Here is a 26,943-nt window from a genome sequence, read left to right as displayed (position 1 = left end):
CAGACATTTTAATCATGCTGTGAAACCAAGACCTCCCTCCCCACATTTTCTTCCTGCAGTCTCTGGTTTTAGTTCATTTGTGCCTGCTTATGCTGACTGGAGCTATCAGGAGGGTCAGGTGTTGATGTGGTGGTTGGGAGGCAGGGAGTCAAAGCTGTGCTTTGGCAAGGAATTCCATGTTAGCCCCAGCAGCATGGAGAAGTGTCTTTGCAGCTCTGCTGCCTGTAGGGAGGGATGGATACCACTCTCCCACATCAGACACGTGCACTGGACTGATAAATGTGTTGTGTATTACAAAATACAGATGCTGTTCTTATACAGGCTGAGTAAGTGCTTGAGATGTACTGGAGCTCTTAAAGGACAGGGGAGCTGCAGAGCAGCAAAAGTAGACAAAACCCTCAGTTCTGTTTTCACAAACAACTCAGGTCACAAAATCCGAAGCATAATCTACTGGTTGAACAGCGAAAAGGTTTATTTCATTTTGAATTCTTTTTTTCTTATTTCATTTTGAATTCTTTCACCTAAATTAGTGTTACAAAATGGAAGATCTCATGGATCTTGAATGGCACAAGCTAAATTCTGGTAGAGGTCGGGGGAAGATATGGCAAACTCAGAAGTTTAGAGGAATTTTGCCCTGGGGTTTAGTGTCTGGGTAGTCAGGTGGGTATTGTGCTGCTAAATAATTCAGATTCAGGGTCGTAAGTTAGATCATTTTGATGAGGTACTGGTACAAATTACTAGAGAGCATCCTTTCTTAGTCTGCTGGAGAAAATTTCAGGGGAGATTTTATGGTCACCAAGTGAAATTTCGTGCTTTGTGAGACACTTTTAGTACTGCTCAGTGATTTAAGACTTGCCAGGACACAGCCTGATTTCTCAAGAGCACTGAGGTGAGGTCAGACACTTTTACCTTCTCCTGTTTGCTTGATGTCAGATCTTTAAGTGATGCTGAAGGGGGTTCTATTCTTTCAGGCTCAAACAAAGCACTTTCTACCACCACCCAAGGCCAGACATGTAATTTAGAAAAGGAGTTTTAGCCAGGAAGTTTCCTGAGGTATCCTCTGTAATCAGGGGAGATTCAAAGCAGGAGCTGGAGGCTTGGAGCTCCTGAGTGGTGGTGGCCTCTCAAGGCAGGGTTGTGCTGCAGGCACACGGGAGCACAAGGATCAATCACACAATTTCTTTTCATCACACATTCAGGAGAAAATCAGGGCCCCTCAACGTTGTTGGGTGTCTCTGCTGAGCACTCTGGATTTCAGAGCAGCTTCTCAGACTCCTCTAAGCGGTTTATTCCATGATGGGAACAAGGCTTCCTTTTCTGAGCCGAGATCTGATTGTGGCCTGGATCGTGAAGTGCTTTGAGACAGCTTTGAATATGGATAGAACAAAATCCTTCCCGCTGCTCAAGAGCATTGAAGTTATTATGGAGAAAGTTGCTGATTCCTCTGAACTCTCTGATAGCATTAACATGTATTCTTGTTTCTCTCTAGCCTCAGGCAGCTTTACAAAGAGATGTGTTTAGAGTGCAGACGTTCACCCATACCCAGTAGAATGTGCCTGATGTAAAAGGATGTCTCTGACTGTGTGTATGACTTGCAGGAAGCATAATACACATTTTGTAGATTGTATGTTTGGCTTTTTTCACTTGCTGAATGTCTCAGGGTATTTGTCTCTGTGCAAGTATGGCTTAGCGTTGTGTAGCAATGAGTCCAAGTTTTGTTAGCAAAATGCTGAATGCACAGTAAGTGAATTTTGCAGAACTGGGTCACCAGAAGGTTCTTCCTTTCTCATCCTTAAGCCCCTGAAGAATTCTCTCCTGAATGGTGGTCATGTGTCCTTTGTTGACAGTTTATTTGATTTGTAACTCTTAGGGGGCTGAAGAATATTTCAAACATGTTCCTAAACTGTGCAGACTCAAAATGCTCTCAATGAGTGTTTTGATAACGTTGAATGGTACTGTGGCACAATAGCTGACTATACAGTATTTGTTGTCTTTTCCAGACTAATGGACACATATCTGGGAATGGAGATGTTTATCAAGAAAGGCTGGCTCGTCTGGAAAATGATAAGGAATCTCTTGTTCTGCAAGTGAGTTCTCACCCAAATTATTTTTTTTTCTGCTCTTTCATTCATGAGACTGTCTGAAAGTATGTGATAAAACCTCTGAGAATTTATTTGGAGTTGTGATGTCTTAGTGTTCAGAAGACTTGCTGGTATGTGAGAATTAACCCAGATCAGAGAAAGGTGTGAATTTAGATTGCAGGAAAAATCTAAAGGTCTTTCTGTCTGTGTATCTATTCTCTTGGTTAGCAGAGCAGGTCTGCAGAGCAGCCACCTACTTACATCCATGTGTATCCTTAAGATCACCATTTCCCAGGGCCATTCACACGGTGTCTGCATCAGGAGACAGTTGTCTTGTCCTTAGGAAAGGTAACAAAAGCTGCAGGACTGGCCAGCCAGCAGAAGGAGACAAGCAGCTCCTTGGTGCTCCTGCCCACCTGCTGCTGTGCTGGATGGGGTCAGCCCTGGCTGCTCTGACTGCTGGCTTCCTCTGGCTGGTGGAGCCAGGAGAGCCTGGCGCCCCTTGGACTGCACAGGTGGCATCCCCTGATGTGGAACCAGTGACAGCACTGAGCTCACCCTCCTTCCCAGCAGTACTGCAGGAAGAGCCTGTTGAAAATGAAAAAACTCATTCAGAAAAGGCAAAATGAGAATCTGTCTGCTGTCTTAAAAATGTTGTCTTGGTCTTACCCAGCCTCTGGCTGTGTGTTTTAACCTTCTCTGCTTTTATTGTTCTGAAAAGAGGAAAGTGCTTGTTATGGTACACTGTGTGCAATCACTTGGGAAGGAGAATAAATTATAAGTAGTGAGGTTTATGTGGTGGTTAAGGTAGGAGCTAATGGGTTGGGTTTATGTATTGTCACAGCAAAGGCATAATTATTGGCAGTAAAATGCAGCAGCCACCCCTTGTGAAAACCTCCAGTGAGGAGGGGAGGTGCAGAACTGCAATGCATCTGCCAGAACTTGGCTGAAATTCTAGTAAGCGTGAGGGGAGAGCCTTCCCTCCTGTCCTGTTTTCTTTGCCAAGTGGTGTGTCCACTGCAGAGCTCTGCTCCTCCTCTTCCTCCCTGCATGGTCTCAGTTAATCTTTGGCCCAACCAGCAGTGTTGCTCACCTGCAGTTCTTCAGCTGACACATATGGCCCAGGTGCCAGGTGTGAAACATGCGTCCCTTTTTTCCTGCTCTCCAGGTAAGTGTGCTTACAGACCAGGTGGAGGCCCAGGGAGAGAAGATCCGAGATCTGGAGTTCTGCCTGGAGGAGCACAGGGAGAAGCTGAATGCCACAGAGGAGATGCTGCAGCAGGTATTTCACAGCCCCATGTCTGTCCTGCTGCCTTGTCTTCCTTCTGTCTTAACAAGCTTTGGTGAGAGCAGTGCCCTTCAAGGTGTTGGAACCCTTGATGCCTCCACTAAGGGATCATTTTCTGCCATACTGGCTTTAAAGTCTTTGCACTTAGTAATGTCAGTGCTGCTTTGTGCTGCAGGAATCCAGTTCTGCTCTCCTTTGAGTCCTTCCCCACTGAACTTCCAAGAGCCTTAGATTAAAGCCTCTGGCAGGATGGGTGGATTCCCCTCACAGCTCCTTGCTGCCCAGAGTGACTGTGATGACAGACAGGCTTTTTCTTGTCCTGGCAGCCAGCCCATGACAGTGCCCCTGTGATCCCAGATGCATCCTAGGTGCCTGGAATCTATCAGATGGATAATAGCTGTGTCTCAGGGCTTCACATAGTGCAAGGATGAGGGTGATGCTATTCCCCATGGAGACCTTTAGCTGTCAAAATAAATTACTGATTTCTTCCCCTTGGGTAAATAATTCCATTCTCTTCCTCTTTATCTTGAATCAGGAGCTTTTAAGCAGAACAACCCTTGAAACTCAGAAGCTGGATCTTATGGCAGAGATTTCCACTCTGAAATTAAAGCTTACATCTGTAGAGAAGGACAGATTGGACTATGAGGACAGATTCAGAGACACAGAGGTGAGTAAACCCCGACAGGATAAACTGTGAAGGCTGTGTGTGTCTTCACCTTACCTGAACATCTGAACATTTTCTGGGATCTTTTTTTTTTTTTTGTCAGGCAAGAAGGGGAACTCATCTTTAAGGTTAGAACATGTTCCTTTTAAAGTAAAAAGTGTCCTCTTTGTTAAATTCTGGTTTGACAAAGAAAGATTTCCAAAGGCAGTTTTTGATTCTGGCTGTCAGGTCTCAGGAGGGGTGGATTTGAGTTAGATTTTAATAAAATCATGAACATACTGCACTCTCCTGACCCACATAAAACTGTCACCGTCTGAGTAAGGCATGACTGAGGCAAGTACAAAAAGCACCCATGTGCAGGGACAGTGCACAGGAGCAGAACTTTTGGGGATGCTAACAAAGAGTGAGCTGACTCCCTGTGGGGCTCTGGGGAAGCCTGGCTTCAGAGCCCAGCCTTATGGGAGCCCAGGACCAGAGGCTGGGGGAACAGAGCCGGGTGGAGCTGCCATCCCTGGCAGTGCTCTCCTGAGGCATTTCACTCTGTGCTGCAGGTCTGTGTGGCTGAACCTTGCTCATGTTGCAAGCCAGAAAGGCTCAAAGCAGGTGGGCAAACCCAGCAAGTGTCAGCTAAGCTGGCCTGCCAGGATGATAGAGCCCATATCAGAAATACCTCAGAGCCTGCCTGTGAAGCAGAACAAAATTTCCAGTTCTGGATTCATAAATGAGCTGAAATGTCAGGTGTTTGCTATGATTGTGGATGTTCCAGGTGTCATTTGTTTCTAGAAGGAAACAGCCATGTTGTCATGACAGGACACACAATTGCCTTTTGCACATCTGCCAGTGGTTTCCCCTCTGCTCGGTTTCCAGTGAAGCACCATTCCCCATTGTATTGCAAGCACAAAAGCAAAAGTCAGTCTTGCTTTTGGATTGCTCTTTGTGCCTGTCTGAAGTAATCTGCCGACCCAAAGAAAGCTGCAGGTTGAAAACTAATGACTTGTGTCACTTTCAGGTGTGGAAGTGATTCTTTAGGGAGTGACAGCAGTGTTCATTCCTGCAGTGCAGCACATCTCCTTGGGCACTGCCAAGCTCTGGGATGGATTCCTGTTGCTTCCTGTTACCTTTGCCTCTAGTTGGTAACAGGTGTTATGTGACAGGATCACAGCACTGCCTTCAAAGCAGCTGAGTTTGTAGAGCAGACAAGCTCTACAAAAATGAGAAATTTGCATGAGAAATTGGTGGGGGAAGGGTGGGGGGAATCACTGAAGGTCTCCTGCACCCGTGGGAGGTGTGTGTGAGAGCTGGCTGCTCTCACAGCTCTCCTGGGACTCTGCCCACACAGAGCTCAGCTCTTTCATGAATTACAGCACACAGCAAATAACTCTCTGTGGGCTGACACTTACTCTAAGCAGCCCAAATGAGGGATAAACAAGCTGGCACCAGCAGTAAATGGCTGTGGGGAGGCAAGGTTTGGTCCAGATGACCACAGGGAGCAGGTCCTTTCTGACCTGGGTTCTGTTGTATCTTCATTTGCAAACACCCTGTGGTTTCTTCTGCTTTCCAGAACTGCTAACAAACATGGCTTTGAGTGGTTTGCTTCCTCTATTTCTACCCTTTTTTTTACTGAAGTGTAGAGTTCTCCTGGACTTCCTCTTTCTTTGTTTCCTCCCTGAAGTGCAGTCTCTCCATAACTTCTTAGCACAGCTCAGCATACCAAGAAGGAGGACATGGAGCTACAGGTTCCCAGAAAAATGGTTCCAGTGTGGGGAGTACACCAAAAACTGCAAATCTGTAATCTCTGTGCAAGAGGCTTATCTTCTATGACGACCCTCCTCTTTGAAATACTTTGAAATACACTAAATGCCTTTGATAAAAATAACCTAAATTTTATTTAAATAGTAGTTACTGTAATTAGGGACTATATGGATTTATATCAAGCATATTTATGCCAGAAAAAATGAACTATTAGTAAAACATTTCTCCCTCCATTTGAAATCCAGAATGATGTCATTTAGTGTGATATAAATTATTATATTGTTTCTTCTTTATTTCAACACTTTATAGCTGTAAAAACACTTAGGCTTAAATGCTGGAAGGGATATTATGTCTTAATTTCCATTTGGTTCAGTGAAAATATGAATGTCTAATTAGTTGGAGGGTCTCAGCCCTTACAAAATCTCTTAAGAGATATTTTGGAGGCAGTACTTATTCAGAAGTATGCAGTATTTTATTCAGTGTTGATCTAATTATATTGCTGTTTATCAATAATTTTAGAAGAGATGAGTATTTAAATGAATATTTAAAATATTTGACCCTAAAACACATTATGGCATTTATGTGGAGTGATTGAAATGGAAAAAGATTCATATCCAGACTAGGAAAGCAAAACTGTGAACATTGCTTCTGGTTTTATTTAGGGAAAAGAGAAAATTTGATGTCTGACAACTTGTGCAGCTACTGTCTCCTACAAAATTACCATTCTGATTACATCCTTCATATTATCCATTTGTTACTTATGTCTGTCATTGCAACTTCCCATTCCAGCTTGGTTGGTTACTCATATTCCCCATTCTTTGTCTAAACAGATGCCTCACTAGTTCTTTGTGCTCTAGGATTTGCTGTCTAGATGTTCACAAACACCCAGCTTTTTCAAAGCTAATTGTGTACTTAATAGAGATTCATAATTGTTCTGTTCTTTGAATTATTCCAGTATGTCCACTTTCTCAGCAGACACCAGCATTATTTTCCTTGAGGAACACGGGTGGTCTGAGTTGGGCTGAGTTTATGTAAGAAAATGCCCTGCAGGGGAGTTTATTTGGGAAGGAGTCCATAGCCAGACTGGGCCTTTGAAGCACCAGCCAGGGGCTGAAACTGGCTCACATACAGGGAATTCTTTGTGATTTATCCACCATCATCTCCAATCTGGTTGCAAGATTGTTCTGTTTTCTGTGTCACACTGAGTATTGTAAAGTCTTGTAGTTCAAGTGACAAATATGTGGAGAACAGCCTCAGCAGTGAGTTCCACACAGCATATTTAGACATTGGGTCATGCTGCAGGAGAGAAAAGCCCCAAACAAATCAATTGTCGAGGAAATTCAGGTACACCTGAATTAGAAAGTTGCAGATTAAAAATAGTAATTACTAAAAGCATTTTAATGCTCACTATTTTCACTTTCCTCGTAGTTCTGAGAACTGAACTTGGATCTTTCTGAAGAAATGCAGATGCTGCTCTCTGAGCATCAGGTTCATTAAGCACAAAATAATAACCAGAGGCTTGTAAGCTTAGGAAGCGTGGTGTGGGGCTGAAAGGCAGGTGTTATCAGGGACCCATGAATACTCTCTAAATGTCAACTGCTGGCTTGTTAATTTATAAATATAAATCTCTGTTAATTATAGTATTAGCTCTGAGAAATTGTGCTCAGAGCTGTTAGCTCAATGTACAGCATTGCTTCTCATGGATAGGGTTTGCCTCAGATGTAGGAAGGAAAGCAAACATAAGGACCAGAAAAATTCCTTATTTGAGGGTGCTGAGGTCCTGGCACAAGTTCTTCAGAGAAGCAGTAGCTGCCTCATCCCTGGCAGTGTTTAAGGCCACGTTGGACAGGGCTCTGAGCAAGCTGGGATAGTGGAAGCTGTCCCTGCCCATGGCAGGGGGTGGAACTGGATGGGCTTTAAGGCCCCTCCCAACCCAAACCATTCTCTGACCTAGAGGATGAGGAGGCTTGGTGGAGCAGTCACACTCAGGGTTTGTTTGACCAAGGGGGCTGGGGGCACTCAGGTCTGACCCCAAACCTGGCAGGATCCATCAGGATGGCCAGGAGGTCGAGCTGGTCTCCTACAGAGCTCAGATGTGAGTTTGTGATGGCTCCGAGTTTCTTCCAAGCCAGGCTGAATTTGGAAAGCCCAGATGTAGTGGTTCTTAAACACAGGTGCCTTTGCTTGTAGAAACCTGTGATGGCTCCTCTGTTCAGCCCTCAGTGAGAGGGCTCTTTTAAGTGGTGGAAACACGAATTTTTACAGTGTAATCACTTCATATTTTGAAAAAGCAGGTGATGGCTGGTGAGCCTGGGGCAGGAGGGACTGCAGAGGGGAAATGTGGCTGCTGCATGTTGAAGGATGTCTGCCACTGTTTTCCGTTGCTCATCCTTAGTACTGGGTTCCAGGCAGCTGAACAGAGAAGCAGGAGGCCTTTCCTGGCCCTCAGCACAGGGAACACAACTTCAATTTATGTCTCCCTTTGTCCTCTGCCCTCTTACATTCAGTGCAGTAACACAGAAACTGAGAAACTCAGTCCCTGGATAGTTCAGAAGCTCTGAGTTGCTTGACTTAGTGCTTGATTTGGGTGGTGTGGTTTTGTGTACTGAGTTCCTTTTATGCCTGCTTTTCTTGTTGTTACAGTCATAGCTATTCTTCTGTTTTGTTTACTGAAATTCTTTGTTGTTTCTGGTTGTCTTTTTCCCTCCACTCAGGATTTGATCCAGGAAATAAACGAATTGCGGTTGAGGGTGGGAGAAATGGACAATGAAAGACTCCAGTATGAGAAAAAGCTGAAAACAACCAAAGTAAGTGAGGCTGAGAGGAAGAGGCAGAGAGATGTGTAAATCAGGCTTTAGGAATTCACTCTCTTCCCTAATCCTTGCCTGCACCCTGCAAAATCCTGAGCGCTCTCAGGTCCTGGTGTTTCATGGTTCTCACTTAGCAGCAGTAGCTATTCCTAAATGTCATGCTGTGGTTTTCAGTTTGAGCATTGCTTTTTATGAAGGGTAGCATATCATGCTGGTAACAATAAATTTATTACCTGTTTAGACCTTTGTTTTGCATGTGTGTCAAGAAATACTACTTGCAGTATGTAAGGTGTATGCCACAGGTTAAAAACAGCATTTATTTTCTCCTAAATGTACTAAAACCAAACCACTTCTGAAGCAAAAGCATTCACCTGAGTACTTCTAGCAGCCTGTTTCTCTAAGTGTCTAACTTCTCTTTGCCATTTAGCCTTGTCTCTTTTCTACCTTTAGTTTCCTCTCACTCCTCTGTCTCTGTTACCAGTCTTTAATGGCCAAACTTTCTAGCATGAAAATCAAAGTGGGTCAGATGCAGTATGAAAAGCAGCGGATGGAGCAAAAAAGCCAGATGCTAAAGGTGTGGTAGTTTCTGGGTAATGCTGGGCCTGTTTTGAATCCTTCATGTTCCACCCTTTACTGGTCTGTCCTGCACTGTGCTGTCATGCTCTGTTCTTCATTAATTGCTGTGTGTTGATATGCAGTGTGCCCTTCCTCCTTAGATGTGGAAAGCTCTTTATGTAGATATTCCTTGTAAACAGCTTTAAATTGCAGGGGAGAGGATTTTCCTGCTCTGAACCTTGCCTAGGTTACACATAATGGCATTAGACTTGGGTTAAAATCACACCCCCTTCCAAGGGAAGATTGCCTCGTCTGTAGTTTATATCCATTATTCAAACAGAACTTTTTATCACCCTTTTAGAGAAAATGTATTCATGAAAACTATCTGGGAAATAGTGATTCTTTTATACTGTCCCCTCTCCCACATGTAAATTTGCATATCATACTTCTAATTCAGGTAAAGAAATGCACATTGACAACCACATGCAGCTCTAGTTGCCTGTGGATATAACAGCAGCTTCTCAAGTGACCAAGAAATTGTCTTGTTTTGGAATAGCATGGATCCCACACTGGCAGAAATCCCATCATAATCAGTGCCAACTTGGAGCACTGGAGAATTGTAGTTATTCCCCAGCCACTATTGTGGAAAAAGCTTTGATTTCTCAACAGTTTTAAGATTGATCAATTTTTTTTTTAATGATGCTTTAGAGCAAACAGGAACCAATTTCAGGAAATCTGTAGCTGGGCCATAGTTTGGGTTGCAAACATCACTATGTATTTCCAACAGATCATCTGAGAGTAGCTCAGGAAAATACCTAAGCCACAGTATTCTAGTTTGGTTTATTCCATTAAGGATTTGAAATGTCATTTAGAAGCTGTAAGTGCCAAAATTATGAGTTGCCTTGCCTTGTTTTGCTTTGTTTACAAACTGAACAAATTAAATTTTCAGTGTTGGGTACAGTTGCAGTGAGGGTCCTGTCTTGATGATGCTGTTGCACAAGATATCCTCGGACATCAAAGAAACATGTTACTAAACTGGGTAGGATTTGACTCAAATTTTAAAAAGTTAAATGCATGGATCTGTGCCAGTCACTTGCTAGTGCAGATGGTTAGATCTAAGTTAAAACTTGACAGCATTTTTCTAATACACCCCAACTCCCCCAAACACCATCTGTCTCATTCCCAAGAATCTCAGCTCCAAGCTTTCTTTCCTCATGCTTGATCAGCAAACCCAAACTGTGGCAGAGGTACCACGTTTTTGTCTGAACTGCTTTCCAGTATGTGTCCATGTGCTTGCTGGTGTTGTGATTGATTTTTCTTCCATAAAATCGGTGGTGATTTCTGAAACTGTCCTCAGCCTGGTATAAGCACAATTTCAGAATTGTTCCGTTTTGAACATTCAACATGCCCTATAAATACCAAAAAAATTTATGGAAATGTTAGCATTCAGCCTTTTCCCCTGCATTTTTTCTATCTCTGCAAGGTTAAACAAATAAGAAAACTGTTTGGTTTTTCCCCCCCTTTTGCTCTTTCATCTTTAAATTTTGATGTGAAGTTTCTTTCCAATTATACACGAGACCAACAATTTGAGACCACAGACCCCCTGATTTTGCTTTGTTGTGGGCTCAGAAGTTGTTGGGATGTTTAGAGTCACTTTGGTGCACCCTCATGCAGTGTTACATGTCAGGGGCCCTCAGTCACTTCCACCAGCTGAGGACCTGTCCAGTGTGCTTCCTAGGAGGGGATTGTGCAAAGATCCCAGCTGCCTGTGGAAGCTGTCACTGAGTGGCTCTGTGTCCTTGCAGGATGAGCTGTCAGCTCTGAAAGACAAACTGGAGCAGAAGGAAGCTGAGGTGAAAAGGTTGCACGAAAAATTGGTTTCCAAGCTGAAAGGAGAAGGGATTGAAATACTGGACAGAGGTAAGAAAAAGGGAGACTCTGTCACCTTGTGCTCCTCAGTCACTTCATCTGAGGTCATGTTTCCTTGTACAGGAAATAAGTGATAAAAGCCTGAATTTTCCTGAACTTTGTCTTGATGTTTACCTCTTGAAACATATTTAGAGTGTGTGGATGATGCAAGTGCTAAACTTTCTGTCGCAGCAAGGTCTTGGTCAAATTTAAACCAGACCAAAAAAAAAAAATCCCTAATTAGCTCCTTACATGGCTTGCATGGGGCCTCAAAATATATGGCTTCTACTGGGTGAGAAATTTTAAAACTAATTCCTACAAATGCTCCAAAAACATTGTGTTGAAAAGGAAACTCCTTGGTAAGGAAGGGGAAAAGCCATACTGCAGACCAAAGTATCATGTGGACCTAGCTGTAAGTAGGTGAAATCAAGGATTGATTCTGGATTTGTGTGCTCATTAAGTCTAAACCTTAATTAGGCTTGAACAAGCACAAAAATTTTACGTGCTGGATAATTCTTTTATTGGCTTGTAAAGAAGAAGCTGTTAGTATTTATATGTGTGAATCTTAGATTGAGGATTTATCTTATTTAAAACCAGAAATTTTTAATTAACACATCACAGAAATTTTCCACAGACTTTTTTGACCTGATGCAATTTCAATTCTAAATATTAATAATCTCACTAGTAGTTGTTGCTGATTTTAAAATTGTGCTTTCAAAGTATGTTTTTTAGAAAAAGAAATGCGCAAGAGCTTAGTCTCTTCCCCTGACCTGAGGAGGAATATGCTGTGTGTAGATTGTCACATTTTATTTCATGAAATGGTGTTTTCAAAACCACTGCCTAAGATCACTAAAAGTGATCACAATGAACTGTGATTCCATTTTTTTTTAAAGAACATTTAAATGTGAACATGGTCTGACTTCATTGCATTCATGACTACTTATAGAGGGCTTTTTTTCCCTGGGGAACTACTTGAACTCTCATTACCCTCTGGTCCTCAGCTTTATGGTTTTCAGTGTAGCTCAGCAGAAGATCTTTTGCTGTGATGAAACATGTTTTATCTGCCTTGGACTGATATTAAGAAATGCTGTTTCCAGATAACAAATTATCTGCCTCATTAGCTGAATGAAGGGAGGAAGAGTTGACTCATAAAGTATCAATAATGTGTTGAAAGTTATTTCATGTCATAACCTTCATGCTAATTTCCAATCCAATGGGTTTTCCCCACACAGATGAAAATTGTAAAAAGAAGCTCAAAGATAAAAGTAAGGTTCCTGGTGTCTTTCCATGAGCATTTGCATTCCAAAAGTGCTTTCCAGAATAGCTTTCTGCATGTGTTTGCAAAACTGCTTTAACATTGTTAGGTTGCATCATCTATAACCCTTAGTTACACTTACAGTAAAACTGGAGAACAAGGGTGAGTGCATCACACTTGAAACACAAAGTTTTCTGAAGAAAAGCTTACAGATAAAGGAAGATTGGGTCTCAGGAAGGCTCACAAGGCAATTGCCTCTCAGTGAAATGCAGTTGCAATTCAGCAGAGCAGATTTTCAGCCAGCATAACCGAGGGAAAATCACTGGAACTGAATCAGGTGCTGGTTTAGCCCAGTGTATCTAAATGTCTTTCATCTAGAAAGCCAGCCAGGCTGCCTCTTTTCTTCTTGTATTTCATTAAGGAGGAGAATGTTTTTCCTGCTCTGTTTGCTTTCCATGAATTTTTAGGAAGTTGAAACAGGGCTTTTTTGCCTGTGAGTTTGGCCACCTGCCTACATTTGTAGTGAAATTTTACTTATACCTCATTCATGCTAGGTAGATCTTCAGGAAAAAATTGAGATGATTTCCATTCTTTTTGAATTCCTAGCCCAGAACCCCTCCAGAACATGTTCCCATGTATTTATACTTCTTGGTAAATAAGGATTATAGATGAAGCACTGTTGTCTGTGTTAGGAACCTTTCCCAGGCCTGAACTGCCATGTAATATTCCAGCATGACTGCTCATCACAGCAAACACTTTGTCATTCCACTGTGCCCTCCTCATTGCTCCATCCATGCTGGATTAGGGCTGAGCATCACTGCACGGTGCTTCCTTCATCACATCCATTCATCCCTGCCTTTGTTGAGTGGATTTGATGCTGGTTGGGGTGGTCATTGACTGTTGTACTGAGGATGTGTTTTATTGCATTCCAAATGCTGTATCTTGTGTATTTTGAATTTCTTGTTTTGCAGGTATTTGGTTATTTTAAAGATGGACATAGTGAAAGTCAAGCAGTAGTTTTACTCTTGAGTTTTCCATTCTTGTAAGGCTTGGAGAGGAGTGGGGGGAGGAAGGAAATTTCCTGGATTTCATCATTTCCTTGATAAAAATGTCAGAGCAGAGGTTTTGAATAAAAATAGCTTCCTTCTTTGTGTTTGCATCTAAAGAAGAATTTAAGTGGCTTATGTTTTGTCTGTAACTATGTCAGTCTGCTTTCAGATATTACTGAGTTGCTTCTAGATTTTTTGTTTTTCTTACTTCCTTACACTGTCTTATTTAAATTGACTTGGAGAACTGTATTGTGTTTTTAGATATAGAGGTACAGAAAATGAAGAAGGCGGTAGAATCTCTAATGGCAGCAAATGAAGAGAAGGTAGCAAAGTCATTATTTTTTCAGTAATCATTCATCAGGTTGATTTAAATCTCTAAGAAAACCTTCACATGTAGCTTTTCACAATTCAACTAAAAAACAGATTTGTACAAGTCGATGATTTTCTGCAGTCAGAAGCACTGCAGAGCCTTTCAGGGGCTATGAACATTTATGAGCTCTGTGTCTGTGCACAGGATCTGTTGAGAGTCCTTACACTGTTGAGTTCAGTGTGGTTAATTTGCACTGTGTTCTGCAAATGTAAAGATCTCCATACAAGTGCCAGATCACAGGTTGCATTTCCAAAAGAGCTTTTCTGTGAAGTATGAATTATTTTCATACATGGTTTTTATGCTTTCATATGCATGTGCATTTTGTAGGATGTTTTCTTTTGATCACCAAAGCTCTAAATCCTTTGTACATGGCAAATTTATTATGCTGTACCTTTGACTTAATAAGGGAGCTGAAATCCACTTTCAAGGCTGGGACAGTTCTGGTGATTAACCAGATGATAGTTTTTGCTAAATACAGCTTTTGATATTTCAAAGCCTTTCAGCATTCTGAGTCCTGTCCCATCCACACTTCCCATTTCTTTTAGTCTCACAGCCAGTTTAACTAAAGGATCTAGTATTTGTACTTCTTATTTCTGGGGGAGGAAGCACAGTCACAACTTCCTTTTATTTTAGGATCGGAAGATAGAAGAGCTTCGGCAATCTCTGAATAGGTACAAGAAAGTCCAAGACATGGTGATACTGGCTCAAGGTAAAAAAGGTATTGTACAACCAAAAAACAACAAAAAATGCAACTCTGCTGTCATTTAAATTTTGTTGTTGTGGTGGTGAGCTTAACTGTGTGACTGAAGCAGAAGCTATATCTGTATCACAACATGTAATGGCCTGTTCCATATATTCTGAGACTGATGACTCAGAATATATAGAACAGGCCATTACAGACCCCTTCAGAGGGTGAAAATTGTCAACAGCCCAACAAGAGTGAGGAAGCAAAATATGCGGTTTTGTTGTGTTGGGTTCACACCATGCTGAGTGTTGGAGGGGAGCAATTTTAAATAAGTATTGTTCTCTCTTGCAATGCTGTGCCTTCAGGTACAGGAGGGTGTTAGAACAGACCTTGATTCTCTGGGAACTCTGCTCCATCGTCACTTCATGGATCATGGACAGAGATTTCAGGCAGTGGCAAATAGGCAAGAGAGGTTTTTGCTGTGAACAGAGTTTGGTTTGTGCTTCCCTCGGGTCTTCGGCAACAAACACTGGATTTCTGCTCACCTTTTAGAAAGTATTGGTTGTCTTTCACAACCAGTCCAAGCCTTTTGGTAGCACTGAGGCAGTTCAGGAGCATCCAGGGTGGAAGGAGCAGAGGATGCCAACACTGGTGTGGGTTTCAGCACTGCCTACATGAGACGTACTCAGTTTGTGGCAGGCTGCAGACCTGATGTGGTCACTTCCAGGCTGGTGATAGACTCTGAGCAGTGGGCTGCATTTTTCCTCAGGGTACCTTGAAGATACCACAGAGACATCTTAAGTTTCAGGCAGACTGGACCTTCTTACTCTTCTTTAGTAAATAAGGGAAACAAAGTATTTGGAACAAAATTGCAGAACAGTCAGGAATGAAGTACTGCAGTTTATTCAGCTTGTTGAAACTGATGACACTAAATGCCCTGAGGGTGTTTGCTGGGCTTTTTGACCTCCCTCTGTTCCAACCCTTGTGTGTTGGGATGGTTGAATTGAGAAGTGACACTTGGCTGTGGCTCCCTTTCTAAAACCGAACAAACCCCAGCAATCAAATCCTTCCAGTTTTGGCCCATAACTGAGCCCGCTGGCTGCAGCTTGTGTGGGAGCAAGGGTGGTAAAACCAACAAGTTTCCATGTTCTCTCCCTTCAGGCAAGGAAACTGAAACTGAAGACTTGAATTCAGGGTCTGTATCCGTGGGTTTATTGGACACACCAAGTCTGACTGACCCAGAGAAAAGCCCATCCCCAACCCCAGTAACAGCATCTCCAATCCATGATGAGTTCAATGTGAACATTCATGAAGAGGTAGGTTGGTTTTGGGTTTTTTTGCTTTATTTAATACCATCAATCCTTGAAAACAGTGCATGTTTCATATTGCAGATGAAAAAACTCAAATTTCTGGAAAGATTTTTCTGAGTTTCACAGATTTTTGTAATGTCTCATATCCTTTTGGGGAAAGTAGTTTTCTTGTGAAAGCTGCTGAGGAATTTCAATTAAACTTATTTTTCTTAATCCTCAAATGGGATCAGGAGACAGAAATAGCTGTATTTATCATAAGAACAGATCTAAATGACTTTTTCTATTAGTCATAGAAATTATTTTTCTTATCAAATGTAGCTTTACTTCGTAGATTTACTTTGGCACAAACCTGAAGTAAATATGTTGGGACTTACTAAATATATCTTGTCATATTTAAGAGGATGCAATCATAATTGCATCCATTCAGTTAAATGATATGTAGATTGTGGTTCAATCTCTGATTTTTTACAATCAGATTTTCCAGTACAAAAACTATAGCTCTCTTCTCTAAACTCTGAGTCAGAGCAGGGTCTTGACTTATTTAAGCAGCAAGAACACACTGAAGAAAATGAAATTAAATTAAATGTTTAGCAGCTTTTTTGTATTCTCTGAATGTATAAGGACAGGATTAAATCTGAAAAGTGGACTAGCCTTCATGGTATCTGTGGTAGAGACAGATTTAGCAGACAGCCTTGGGAGACTTGTGAGATTTTTGTCTATGCTGTAGCTCAGCTGTGCAATGATTCATGTTTTATCTGCAGTGCCATCTTTCAAGGAGTAAATCATTCTATTAGAATAAGGAAAGAAATCACTTTTGAAACCTTATTTCAGATCCTTTTCTTCATGGTTTATCTGTTACTCTTTTTTCATTTATGATTGCTTAATTTCAGCTCAGAAGATTGTAACACATGTTCTTCCTTTTTTTCAGAATTCCTTACAGATCCACACCAGCATTTTACAGATTTCAATCCCTTCCTTTTCATCAGCATCCAAGAGCTCAGAAACTGTTGCAGACAGACTGAAAACACACCCTAGGCCAGATCCTGCAAGTGAAATGAGGTATTATGGGATCCATGTGCTTTTCAATTGTAAATCCAATATTCTGTAACATTTAAGGAGAGCAATAATCTGTCAGTCACTGAATTATCAAGTCATTTGCCAGGCAAACAAGGCTAGGGGTCCCTTGGCTAGCTGCAGCAAACCAAGCTAATGTTCCTGAATGCATTGATTAAATCCTGAGTAAGCAAGGGCTGGTTTGGTTGCTGTTGTAGCAGCACTCAAGGTCTGTACCAGCTGCTTCACAAGGAATGAACAGAAGGAGAGGGAAGCTGATCTAATGCATGAAGGCCACAGAATCATTATTTTTGTCTATGTTTGCATCATGGAAGTCTGGCTGGCTCTGCCAACCCAGATTTGTGATCTGTGATTTGTGCTCAGACATTTTCCACAGCTGCTAAAGATGTTGTAAGGCACTGCCAGAACAAAAGGGCTTCCAGCTCTAACCTGAGGAGGGGAGGAAACCCAAGGGATGTGTGGCTGCAGCCTGGGGCTGTGGCTGAGCTGTGGCACCCAGGGGTCCCCGTGCTTGGAACCAGTGGCAGCTGCTGGGTGAGGAGTGGCTGTCACCTTTCATCAGCATTTCTGATCCTGCACCCTCCTTGTCCTGGGAGGAAACTCAGTCCCTGCAGACCTGCACTGGCACTGCAGAGAGTACAGAAAAGCGCTCACAGCTCAACAAAGGCTGTGCTTGGGGTGGGTCCAAATCCCTGCCTTTATCTTCAGAAGTATCAAACATTAAGAATCCAGAGGTGAGGAGATGTTGTTGACTTGAAACAATCATCACTCTCAATGTGAAGCATCAGTGCAAGCTCAATTTGATGTGTGATTTTTCCAGTTCCAGTTGACTAAAGGATCCTGTCCAGAAGCCCAGCTTTGCTCAGTTTGTGCTGTGCATGTTCCTCATGCAGCTCAAGCCGTCACCAGCAGGGATTTCACCTGTGTCTCTCTCCTCTTGGCAAAATCCAAAGCAAGCACTGAACTGCAGCAAAGTGCCCCCTGCTGTGGGTGGTGAGCAGGGGATGGTGCCCTCCACCCCTTGTGCTGCTGCAGACCCTCTTGAAACCTCTGCATTTATTGAAGCTGAATAGTTCAGTATTGTCATCATCTTACAGTGAGAGTTGTCTTTCCTGGGGCTCTTGAGCTCACCTTTGTCCTTTGTCTTTTACAAGACTTGCGACCATAGCGGGGAAAGTTTGCCGTGTGTTAGTGCCATGAGAGCTGAAGTGAAAACAGAATTAGGGCAGGCTGAGATCGTAGGGTTTCTGTCTCAGACTTTTTTCATATCTTTTTTGCTTTACAGTGAAGGAAGATCAACAGGTTCCTCCCCTGAGACTCATCTGTGTGATAGTCCAGTGTAAGTGCCATAATCAAATCTGTCCAGGAGACATGTTTAAATGTGATGGTCAACTTGAACCCCCACAAAGCACCCCCTTATTTGACATACATATGTAAATAGGTCCATTAATTTTAGCCAATATGATATTTGGCAATGGTAGATTTCTGCTTATGTCTCATGTCTTCATGATCATTATTTTCCAGAGCTTTATCTGGGCACATGGTACTTCCTGTGACACTGTGAAGCATCTCTAATTCAGTGGTGAACTGTCAACATGCTTTGAAATTTATAGTTCTCCACAGTACATCCACACATTATTTGATTTTTTCTTTTGGTAGTCAAGGGAAGGTGATCAGCTGACTACATTGAGAAAATAATTTTCATTTCTGCCACATATCCATATTCCCTAAAGCAGCAGCTATTCCAATGTGGAAGTTCTTACAATATCTCATTAAATTGCATGGGCACTGATTACTGAATTTACTGCACTGATTACTGCATCTTAATTCAAAATATCATTTGGTTTAGTATATCTCATCATGTATTATGATGCTGTCTTTAAAGCTGATTCCTTTGAGTGTCTTTGTCTTAGCAAGTTTAATTCTAATACCTGAGCTTGGTTTTTATGTTATTGTTTCAGAATTTCCACACTGCAGAAGTCCAGCAGTCTGAGCAGTTTGAGGAAAGAGGCATCTGATGTGGTAGGTTTGGTCTCTTACTTCCTCCCATCTCCCTGCACAAAGGTGTGACATCTCTGTTGTGACCCTGTGGGTGTTGTGTTGCCTTCTGAGAAATTTTGAGTCAGAGCAGGGCTCCTAGTGGCATGTGTTGGCAGTGGTCACACACATGTGACATCTTCCACATTCTATTAAAGAAGAAAAGCTGTCCTTGAAAACACAGGTGCTTTTTTTTCCCCCTCTTTGTAAGAGGCTTTTACCTGGATATGCCTTTCTGATTTAAGACAAGAAAAAAATAACTCCCACCACCACTTCCTTCCTGTGTTTAAGATGAATAATTTTGTCAGGCCATGTAGTTAATGCACTGTAAAATACAATCTGGGTTGACTGTATGTTTTAGGTAGGCAGAAACAAAATACTGAGCTGTTGGATCTGTGGGGATAGCTTCAGTTTAGATTTCTGTGGAAGTGACCAAAAGCAGCTAATCTCTAGCAATTCCATCAAATCAGGGCAATTCAGGTGCTCTTTTGTGACAGCCTGAGCTCCAGGAAGCTCCTGAATTCCCTGATACCTCCTGTGCCTTGCAGTGTAGGGGGGAGGCTGACAGGACTGAAAATGTCACGAGAATCTGATAAGAGCTGGAGTTCATGGGTTGGGGCTCTTTGGTTTTTGTTTGTTTGGACAGACAGGAGTAGAGGCTGTGGATGTTTTATCTACTTGGCTTCTACCCTGTCTGGTTCCTGCTCTGGGTCCCCTCAGGCAGCTCTGCCCATGAGTGCCTTAATATTCTGTGTGTCACTAATCATGTGCACAGCTAATCCTTCACAAAGTGAACCAAAGCCACTCTATTTCCATGTCAGCTCACTGACCTCAAAGCAAGCAAGGCTTAATCTGTGTGAAATACAGCTCTGAAGAGATTTATTTTGGGGAAAAGGAACAGGCAGGGAAGGGTATTTCTGTCAGAACTTAACTGGGGGTAATCATAATGAATTGACTACTGGCTATAAACCATGACTTTTTAAATGCCCTAATCTTTCCCAAACAGGACAGAGACTGTGCCCAGAAGCCAGCAGAGGTAATGTGTGTGTGTGTGTGTGGAGATGTGTGTCCTTGGAGGAGGTGCTGGCAGGCTGGGAGGTGTGGAATTGCCACACACAGTTCCAGAGGGGAATGGAAGCCCTGCAGACAGGACAGGGAGGAGTTGCTGGTGGCTGTCACCATCAGTGGCACTGCTCAGTGCTCAGCACCTCCTTGCCTCCTCACACAGGGATTGTCCTCCAGTCTGGTTGAGCATAAGGTTACCAGCTAAGCTAATGTTTTTCCCCCACTAGATAATTAGCAAAGCTAACCATTAAGCATTTTACTGACTCTGTAATTATCTTTGATTAGTGTATCTTTAAAAACCTTTGGGATTCTCAATTGTTTTCTGTGAGCAGCAAGTGTGTTTCTGAAAAGCCTGTCATTGCAGAACAGTCACCCTGTGGTACCTTAAGGCCACATCTTGCAGTTCTTACCTCTAGGAACACCTGAGCAGAGGTGACAGACTTCAGACACTACTCATGGGATGAATGCTGTGCTGATTCAGCAAAAGCCTAAGGATTGTATTTGGGCTGTGGATGATTTTGCTTCCTTCTTTCAAAGAGACAATGAAAGAGCTGGCAAGGTTAAAGTACTGCTTTAAATGGGCTAACTAGAGTGTCTGATATCACTCTTGGCATTTATACTCCTTGCTTGATCTGAAATTTCCTCTTTGCTTTGGCAGTGGACACGGTCAATTAATCCATTAATTAAGAAATTGCAGAGCAGTAACAGAAAGAGCTCTCTGACACTTGGCAGAGAGCCAAAGTACTGTGGGCTGTTGTCTCTCTGCTTCCCTCTTACTGCCCCTACAGCTGCCAGTGGAGGAGACAGAGACCCTGGAAAGCTGGAGAAGTTCAGAGCTTTGCAGGACTCTATTTTAATCTTTTCCGTACTTTTAAGTCAGCCTTACAGAAATTAAGGGACATGTTAAAGAACACAATTTATCCTTAGCAGGTAGTGATAATAATCCTGAACATATGTCAGGGTTTAATCCCACCTGACAGCAAAGTATCCCACAGCTGGTCCCCCTCCCTGCCCCAGAGGGATGGGGAGGAGAATCAACAAAAAAAAAAAACAACTTAGGGGTTGAGATACAAACAGTTTAATAATTGAAGCAAGGTAAAATAATAATGAGAAGGAGAAGGAGGAGAGGAAGAGAGAGAGAAAATCTAAAGGAGACAAGTGATGCACCACAATACTGTTGCTCATCCCCCACTGGCCAATATCCAGCCCATCTCCAAAATTTGATTGGCTCCCCTTCCCAGTAACCCCCCCCCCAATTAATATTCTGGGCATGGAATTCTGTGGTGTGGAATATTCCTTTGGTAGTTCAGGTCAGCTATCCTGGACATGCTGCATCCCAGCTTCTTGTGCACTTCCTTGCTGACAGAGCATGGGAAAATGGAAAGTGCTTGACTCAGGGCTCAGCCACAACTCAAACACCCCAGTGTTATTCACATTACTCCCTACTAAATCCAAAACACAGCACTGAACCAGTACACAGCACTGAACTAAGAAAACGTTAACTCCATCCCAGCCCAAACCAGGACAACACATTCAAAGGAAGATCTTGCTTATGTTTTTCATTATGGTTTTTACATTCTGTATTCTTGTAGTGACAGATGAGAAGGACCTCCCAGATTACCTGCCAGCAGTCACTTTGCAGGCTCTCAAAAGGCCTTCTGCAATTCCCTTATATTGACTCTTTATTTCCCTAATTCAAGCAGGTTAAACCTCCTGTGGAAGGCAATAATTTTGCAACCCTCCCTCCCAAGTCTCCTTCTCACGGTGGCACCGGTGATGAGGACAGTTTTGGCACCCGCAAAGCCAGATCTTCCTTTGGCCGGGGCTTCTTCAAGATAAAAAATAACAAGAGGACTGCAAGTGCCCCCAATCTGGGTAGGTACCCTGCCTCTGCATTCAGATTCTGTGCATTTTGAAACATCTTAACAAAAGCTGTAACTGCCTTAAGAAGCAGGAAAGCCAGCCTTAGTCTCACTGTGACTTAGTGGCACTTCTGATAGTAGAATGTTTGAAAATAGCAAACAGCAAGAAAAGAAAATCACTGATGTCAAGAAATATTTGATGTGGTTCAGACTCTGCTTCTGGTATGTCCCCTGGGACCTTGCTGCTGTATGAAATGCTGTCTGGCAGTAGTTCACACATGGGATTTGTGGGCTTTTTTTCCCCTGGGTCCATCCTGGGTTTATCTTTCACAAGATTTTCAGATATACAGAAATAGGACAGCAGCACTCAGTCTTTCTCTTTTTTGTTTTTTTGTACTTAAGCAGACTTGCAAAAGAGGTGGTGACAACAGGAACAGGATTGGCAAGTCATTCAAGCTCACGTTGATTTTTCACCTGTAGTGTTGGTGGGGGGGTTATTTTGGTATTGTCATTTAGTGACATTTGCATATGACGAAGAAATAAACACAATGTTCTGCTTAATGCAGAAGCTGCTGTTGCCAGTAGTTGGAATTCTACTTATATTTACTGCTCTGCTCTAGCAGTCTTTCCAGTGATCCAGTTCAGGCATCCAGTGAATCCCTGCATCAGATCTACTGCCAGACATCTGAGGTTTTTGTTTTTCTCTTGCACGAGATTCAGGAATTCAGCTCTCTATTTCAGAAGCCTGAAGAGGGATAGCTTCTGCTTTGTTACTTACTCCAAGAGAATTTTAGATTTTTGTTCAAAACAAGTAACATACCTACACATTGAGGATGTGCTGCCCATATTTGCCTGTGACATACAGCCTGGGAAGTTGCTAGCTTACTTGGAATAGATGTACAGTCTATTCTGAGGGTCAGACTCTTCGCTTTGGTTTATTTCATCTTTGCTTTTGTGTTATCCCTTGTTGTCCTGAAATTGATTTGTCTAACAAAGCACAGTACTTGTGGCTGTCACAGAGGAGTGGAAAATGGGCCATGTAAATCAGGGTGCTGTGACTTTGAGTAAGTTATTTGTGTTATCCAGATTTCAGTGCCCCCATCTGTAAAGCTGCTGCTCAGGAATTTGCTGCTTCCCAGGAGCAGTGGGTCCTGGAGCAGATGGCCTCCTTGCACCGAAGTGACTGCGGTGCCATTTTTCCCTCCCACTACAGAGCGCTTCTCCACTCCTTAGCTGGGAAAGGGAATCTCCCAGTGATTGGTGCTCCTAATCCCATGTGAATTCAGTATTTGTGTGGTGCTTGTCTCTTGTCCCTCCCTCCTTCTGTCCCTACTGTGTCACTGTGAGTTTTGAATTGTGTTTGACCTTGTGCCTCTGCGTGTTCTCTCCCGTTGTGCTGCGTGTGGGTTTGTGCCTTGTGTGGATATCTGAAGATCGCAGTCGAAGTGCCAGTGCACCTACCTTAGGTACAGTAATCCTGCATGTCTGCCGTGCCAGCCCTGTGCCCTGACTGCTGCTAACAGCTGCCTGTGGCCACACACTGCCCAAACCAGGCACCAGAGCTCTGCATCGGAGCCTCTGCCCATCACTAAAAGGAGTTTTCACGTAACATCTGCCCTCTGCTAAAAGTCAGCTGTGCTGTTCCTGAGTAGCTGATACTAATGAGAGATTGCGGGTCAATTTGCAGAGAGTTTTGCTGTAACTTTGAGCACAAAGTTACCACACACCAAGGTACCAGGTGAGAACTGGTGGTGCTTAGTAGTTACCTTTGTGCTGCCACCTGTCCTGGATCCACTGGTAGAGTTTAAAGGGTGGTGAAGTAGGGAAGAAGTAGCTGTATTTCCCAGGCATTCATGTAAGGGATTTCTGAGGGAAAGCATGTGTAATTCATCTTCTAGAAGTAGTTGTGTTTATGGTACAGTAAAACAAATGAGAAGTAACTGGGGTAGATGGGGAAGGAGCCATTCACACAGTAAATAAAACCAGTCTTGTGATGTGAGCATTCCCTGGGTAGTTCTGGCAAGGACAGGTGAGACCTGCCTTAGGAAGCAGAGCTGTGTCAGTGGGGGGGTGGTAAAGCCACATGGTGGTCCAAGTGCTCTGGACCCTCTCTCTTTCTCACATGGCCCCCTAAACGTTACCTGTTCTACAGGGTTGTGTCAGTGCATGAAAGGGAGCCAGGTGTGAGGAGCAAACAGCACAATTCCCGCAAATCTCTGCTACTAATGCACCCAACCTTGCCCTGGTTTCCAAGGTTTTGGATTTTTTCGCTTTACCTTCTACAAGTAAAGCAAAACCCAGGAATGCCACAGCCTGGTTGGATGTTAGTGCTGTCTCTGTCAGAGGCAGGATCCCTGTATGGGTTAGTGGCCTAACCAAAGTGCCTGGAAATGATCTTTTGTGTGACCTTGTTGTTTCACTGCAAGGTTTGACAAGGTGGAAAATGGGACATGTTCATAAGTGTTCTGGCTGTGCCATCTTAAGCTTGGCCAGCAGAAAGATACACTGGCAAAGTCTACAGTTTGCTGCTGGTCATGGCCCTTTTGTGGCCATCTCAGCATTAACTCTGTGGCTTGAGACCACATGTCCCAGCAATATGAGCTCTGCCTTGATGCATTGTTTACTTTTCTCCTGGAAGATTGAAAGTCCATTTCAAACACAAGTGATGGGTATGTAATAACAGAGCTATATTAAAAGATGCTGCAAGTCGTTCCAGGCCTGACTGCCTTGCCACAGCTGCTTCAGCTGAACAAGCTCGTGCTCTCACTCTTCCCCAGCAAGCAACTGGCATCAACTCCACATGGTAGTTTTATTCAGCTATCTGGCACTTGCTAGCACATCTCTGCTTATGTAGTCTAGTAGATACTGCAATTCTATTAGTTTTCTTTTTAAATGATGTTTAAATTGTCTTTTCCTTTAATAGTTTAGCTTTTGTGGCAACTTCCCCTTTGGGAACAAAATCCCTCAGGTTTGTTGTAACGGAAAACATCTACAGATCAAGGATTTAATGCTTATAGAGTGGGTGGTAATGTTGAGGGTCTCTGATCAGAGATGTTTTGTACACCCAGAAGATACAGTTCAGACAGAGCCTAAACTCCATGGTGTTCCTCTGAGGAGGAACAAAATATTCCACAATTTGAAGAAGTGAGGGGGGAAGAGGGCCCTCCTTCTGGGGCAGGAGTTTAGTTGCTGGAATTTCCTGGCCAGGGAATGAAATACTACAGGTTAATGGGAAAGATATCTGCAGGGAGGTTACCTGGCTTTCTGTGCTTTGGGGACTCCTGGTTTTGTTCCCTGCCACTGCACTGAATTGTTCCTGGGCACCCACGTGCCTTGGCTCTGTCAGTGAAAGCACTGTGGGAGCACTCCCTGAGGAAGAGTAAATTTGGGATTTAATTCCCTGCTTGATTCACAAGGTGAAGTTTCCCGCCTTGGGTGCAGAAGGCACTTAACTGAAGCAGAGCATTGCCTTGGAGCATTCCCAGCCAGGCCTGTGAAGGAGGAACATGTGGCGTTTCTCATGGATCTTTCCATCCCTCTTTGCCCCATTTTCTTGACATGGTGGCTGTCAGTAATTTAGCAGGAGTCATTCCCAAGGTCATGAGCATGTCTGTACAATCCTGCACGAGAGGGTCTTGACAAAACTTTTGTTTTCTAACAGCTGAAACGGAGAAGGGATCTGCAGACCACTTGGATCTGGCTGGCTTGCCCCCTCGCCCAAAGGAAGCAGATAGTTTGCAGATGACACCACCTTCTCCAGATTCCAGGAAAAAGGCCAGGGGAATCAAGAAGTTGTTTGGAAGGTAAGTAAAAGATGAGAGATGGCCATTCTCCAGAGCTGGGGCTTGGGCAGGGGTTTGCTGGGGACACGCCTTCCATTCTCCCCTGCCAGCGTGTGGCTCCATGGTTTAATATCCCCAGAGCAGGAGCCCGTGTGGTATTTGGGAAAGATAACAGTGGGCTGGGGGCAGGCAGAAGAGGGGCTGCCAGCCCTGGGGAGATCTTGCCTGTGTTGGTTGCAGTGGCAGCAGTGACGTGCCTTTTCCCTAGCCAGATGTGAATGTGCTTGCTTCCTTCCTTTAGGCTTAAAAGGAGTCAGTCCACCACCTTCAACCCGGATGACATGTCCGAGACGGAGTTCAAGAGAGGAGGGACGAGAGCAACTGCCGGGCCCCGGCTGGGCTGGTCTCGGGACCTGGGCCAGTCCCACAGGTGACACCAGCGCGGCCACTGTCACTGCCTGGATCCCAGCGAGCACAGGGCCAGAGCAGGGGGGCAGTGCCGAAAGGAAACATCTCCTGACTGGCCCAAACCAGGCAGATCCAGGCTGCCTCCTCCTCTGAGAGAGGGTCTGCAGGGCTGAGCTGGGCTGGGTGCTGGGGTCCTGCTGCCGAGCTCTCGCCTTCGCAGGATGGGGCAGCGTGTGAGCCCTCATGGGCAGTGACAGATACTCCTTCTGTGCCTTTCCTGCTGCACTTCCAGGGATGAAAGGAGAAAGTGAAACATCCCAGTCTCACTCCAGAGCTGTAGCCATGCTAGGCAGCAGAGGTGGCTCTTTTCAGTAGCATTATAGGAGGCTGTGTTTATTGTGGCAGTGGCAACAGATCACCAGCATCCAGCACTTCATCGTGCTGATTGTTCCCTCTCAAAGATTGTCCCAAGTCCCACAAGATGTGAATTAGGCTTAGCTTTTGGCTTTCTCATTATTTATGAGAACAGGAGATTGGAAGCACAGGATTCATCAGTCTTTTTTGGGTCACATCTCTGCAGTGAGCTGGACATGCCATTCGCAAAGTGGACCAAGGAGCAGGTTTGCAACTGGCTCCAGGACCAAGGGCTTGGCTCCTACATCAATAATGGCAGGCACTGGATATTGTCTGGGCAAACACTTCTGCAGGCTTCTCAGCAGGATCTGGAAAAGGTGAGGAGTACCAGAAACACTCCTTTCAAATAAAGGTACAAAAAAAAAAATTCCCATTTCTGTGCATGTAAATCAGGTCTGTAAAGTGCACCTGGTAAAAAAATGTAAACCAGATGAGTTTTCAACATACTGTCACCTGCAGTGATGCCAAATCCATTTCTTTTTAGCTGAAGTTTTGTAGAAATTTAATGCTCTGTAATGAGGCTAATAATTATAAATACGTGATTTAACTTCATTAAGCAGGGACACATCAATTG

At 43.5% G+C, this 26,943-nt stretch overlaps 1 protein-coding gene across 20 annotated transcripts in view; it reads left to right on the top strand.

Moving 5' to 3' along the window:
- PPFIBP1 (PPFIA binding protein 1) overlaps nucleotides 1–26,943 on the top strand; it is a 101,592-nt gene that overhangs the window by 65,397 nt on the left and 9,252 nt on the right. For 5 of the 20 annotated variants that reach the window (XM_064701325.1, XM_064701332.1, XM_064701345.1 and 2 more), the window contains 19 exons: nucleotides 2,001–2,087; nucleotides 3,250–3,363; nucleotides 3,905–4,036; nucleotides 8,500–8,592; nucleotides 9,077–9,169; nucleotides 10,956–11,070; nucleotides 12,291–12,323; nucleotides 13,624–13,685; nucleotides 14,366–14,450; nucleotides 15,579–15,733; nucleotides 16,656–16,786; nucleotides 18,087–18,140; nucleotides 18,763–18,823; nucleotides 19,845–19,874; nucleotides 21,604–21,778; nucleotides 23,199–23,231; nucleotides 25,427–25,568; nucleotides 25,849–25,977; nucleotides 26,536–26,686. In XM_064701325.1, the coding sequence (XP_064557395.1) occupies nucleotides 2,001–2,087; nucleotides 3,250–3,363; nucleotides 3,905–4,036; nucleotides 8,500–8,592; nucleotides 9,077–9,169; nucleotides 10,956–11,070; nucleotides 12,291–12,323; nucleotides 13,624–13,685; nucleotides 14,366–14,450; nucleotides 15,579–15,733; nucleotides 16,656–16,786; nucleotides 18,087–18,140; nucleotides 18,763–18,823; nucleotides 19,845–19,874; nucleotides 21,604–21,778; nucleotides 23,199–23,231; nucleotides 25,427–25,568; nucleotides 25,849–25,977; nucleotides 26,536–26,686 (1,875 nt within the window). The remainder of the gene's footprint in view (nucleotides 1–2,000; nucleotides 2,088–3,249; nucleotides 3,364–3,904; nucleotides 4,037–8,499; nucleotides 8,593–9,076; nucleotides 9,170–10,955; nucleotides 11,071–12,290; nucleotides 12,324–13,623; nucleotides 13,686–14,365; nucleotides 14,451–15,578; nucleotides 15,734–16,655; nucleotides 16,787–18,086; nucleotides 18,141–18,762; nucleotides 18,824–19,844; nucleotides 19,875–21,603; nucleotides 21,779–23,198; nucleotides 23,232–25,426; nucleotides 25,569–25,848; nucleotides 25,978–26,535; nucleotides 26,687–26,943) is intronic. The other 15 variants (XM_064701375.1, XM_064701412.1, XM_064701359.1 and 12 more) reach the window with 14 other exon arrangements.

This window comes from Zonotrichia leucophrys, chromosome 1A, assembly GCF_028769735.1.
Source record: "Zonotrichia leucophrys gambelii isolate GWCS_2022_RI chromosome 1A, RI_Zleu_2.0, whole genome shotgun sequence".
NCBI lineage: Eukaryota > Metazoa > Chordata > Aves > Passeriformes > Passerellidae > Zonotrichia > Zonotrichia leucophrys.
Note: the sequence above shows the minus strand (reverse complement) of the source record. Positions and strands in the feature narration are given on the sequence as shown.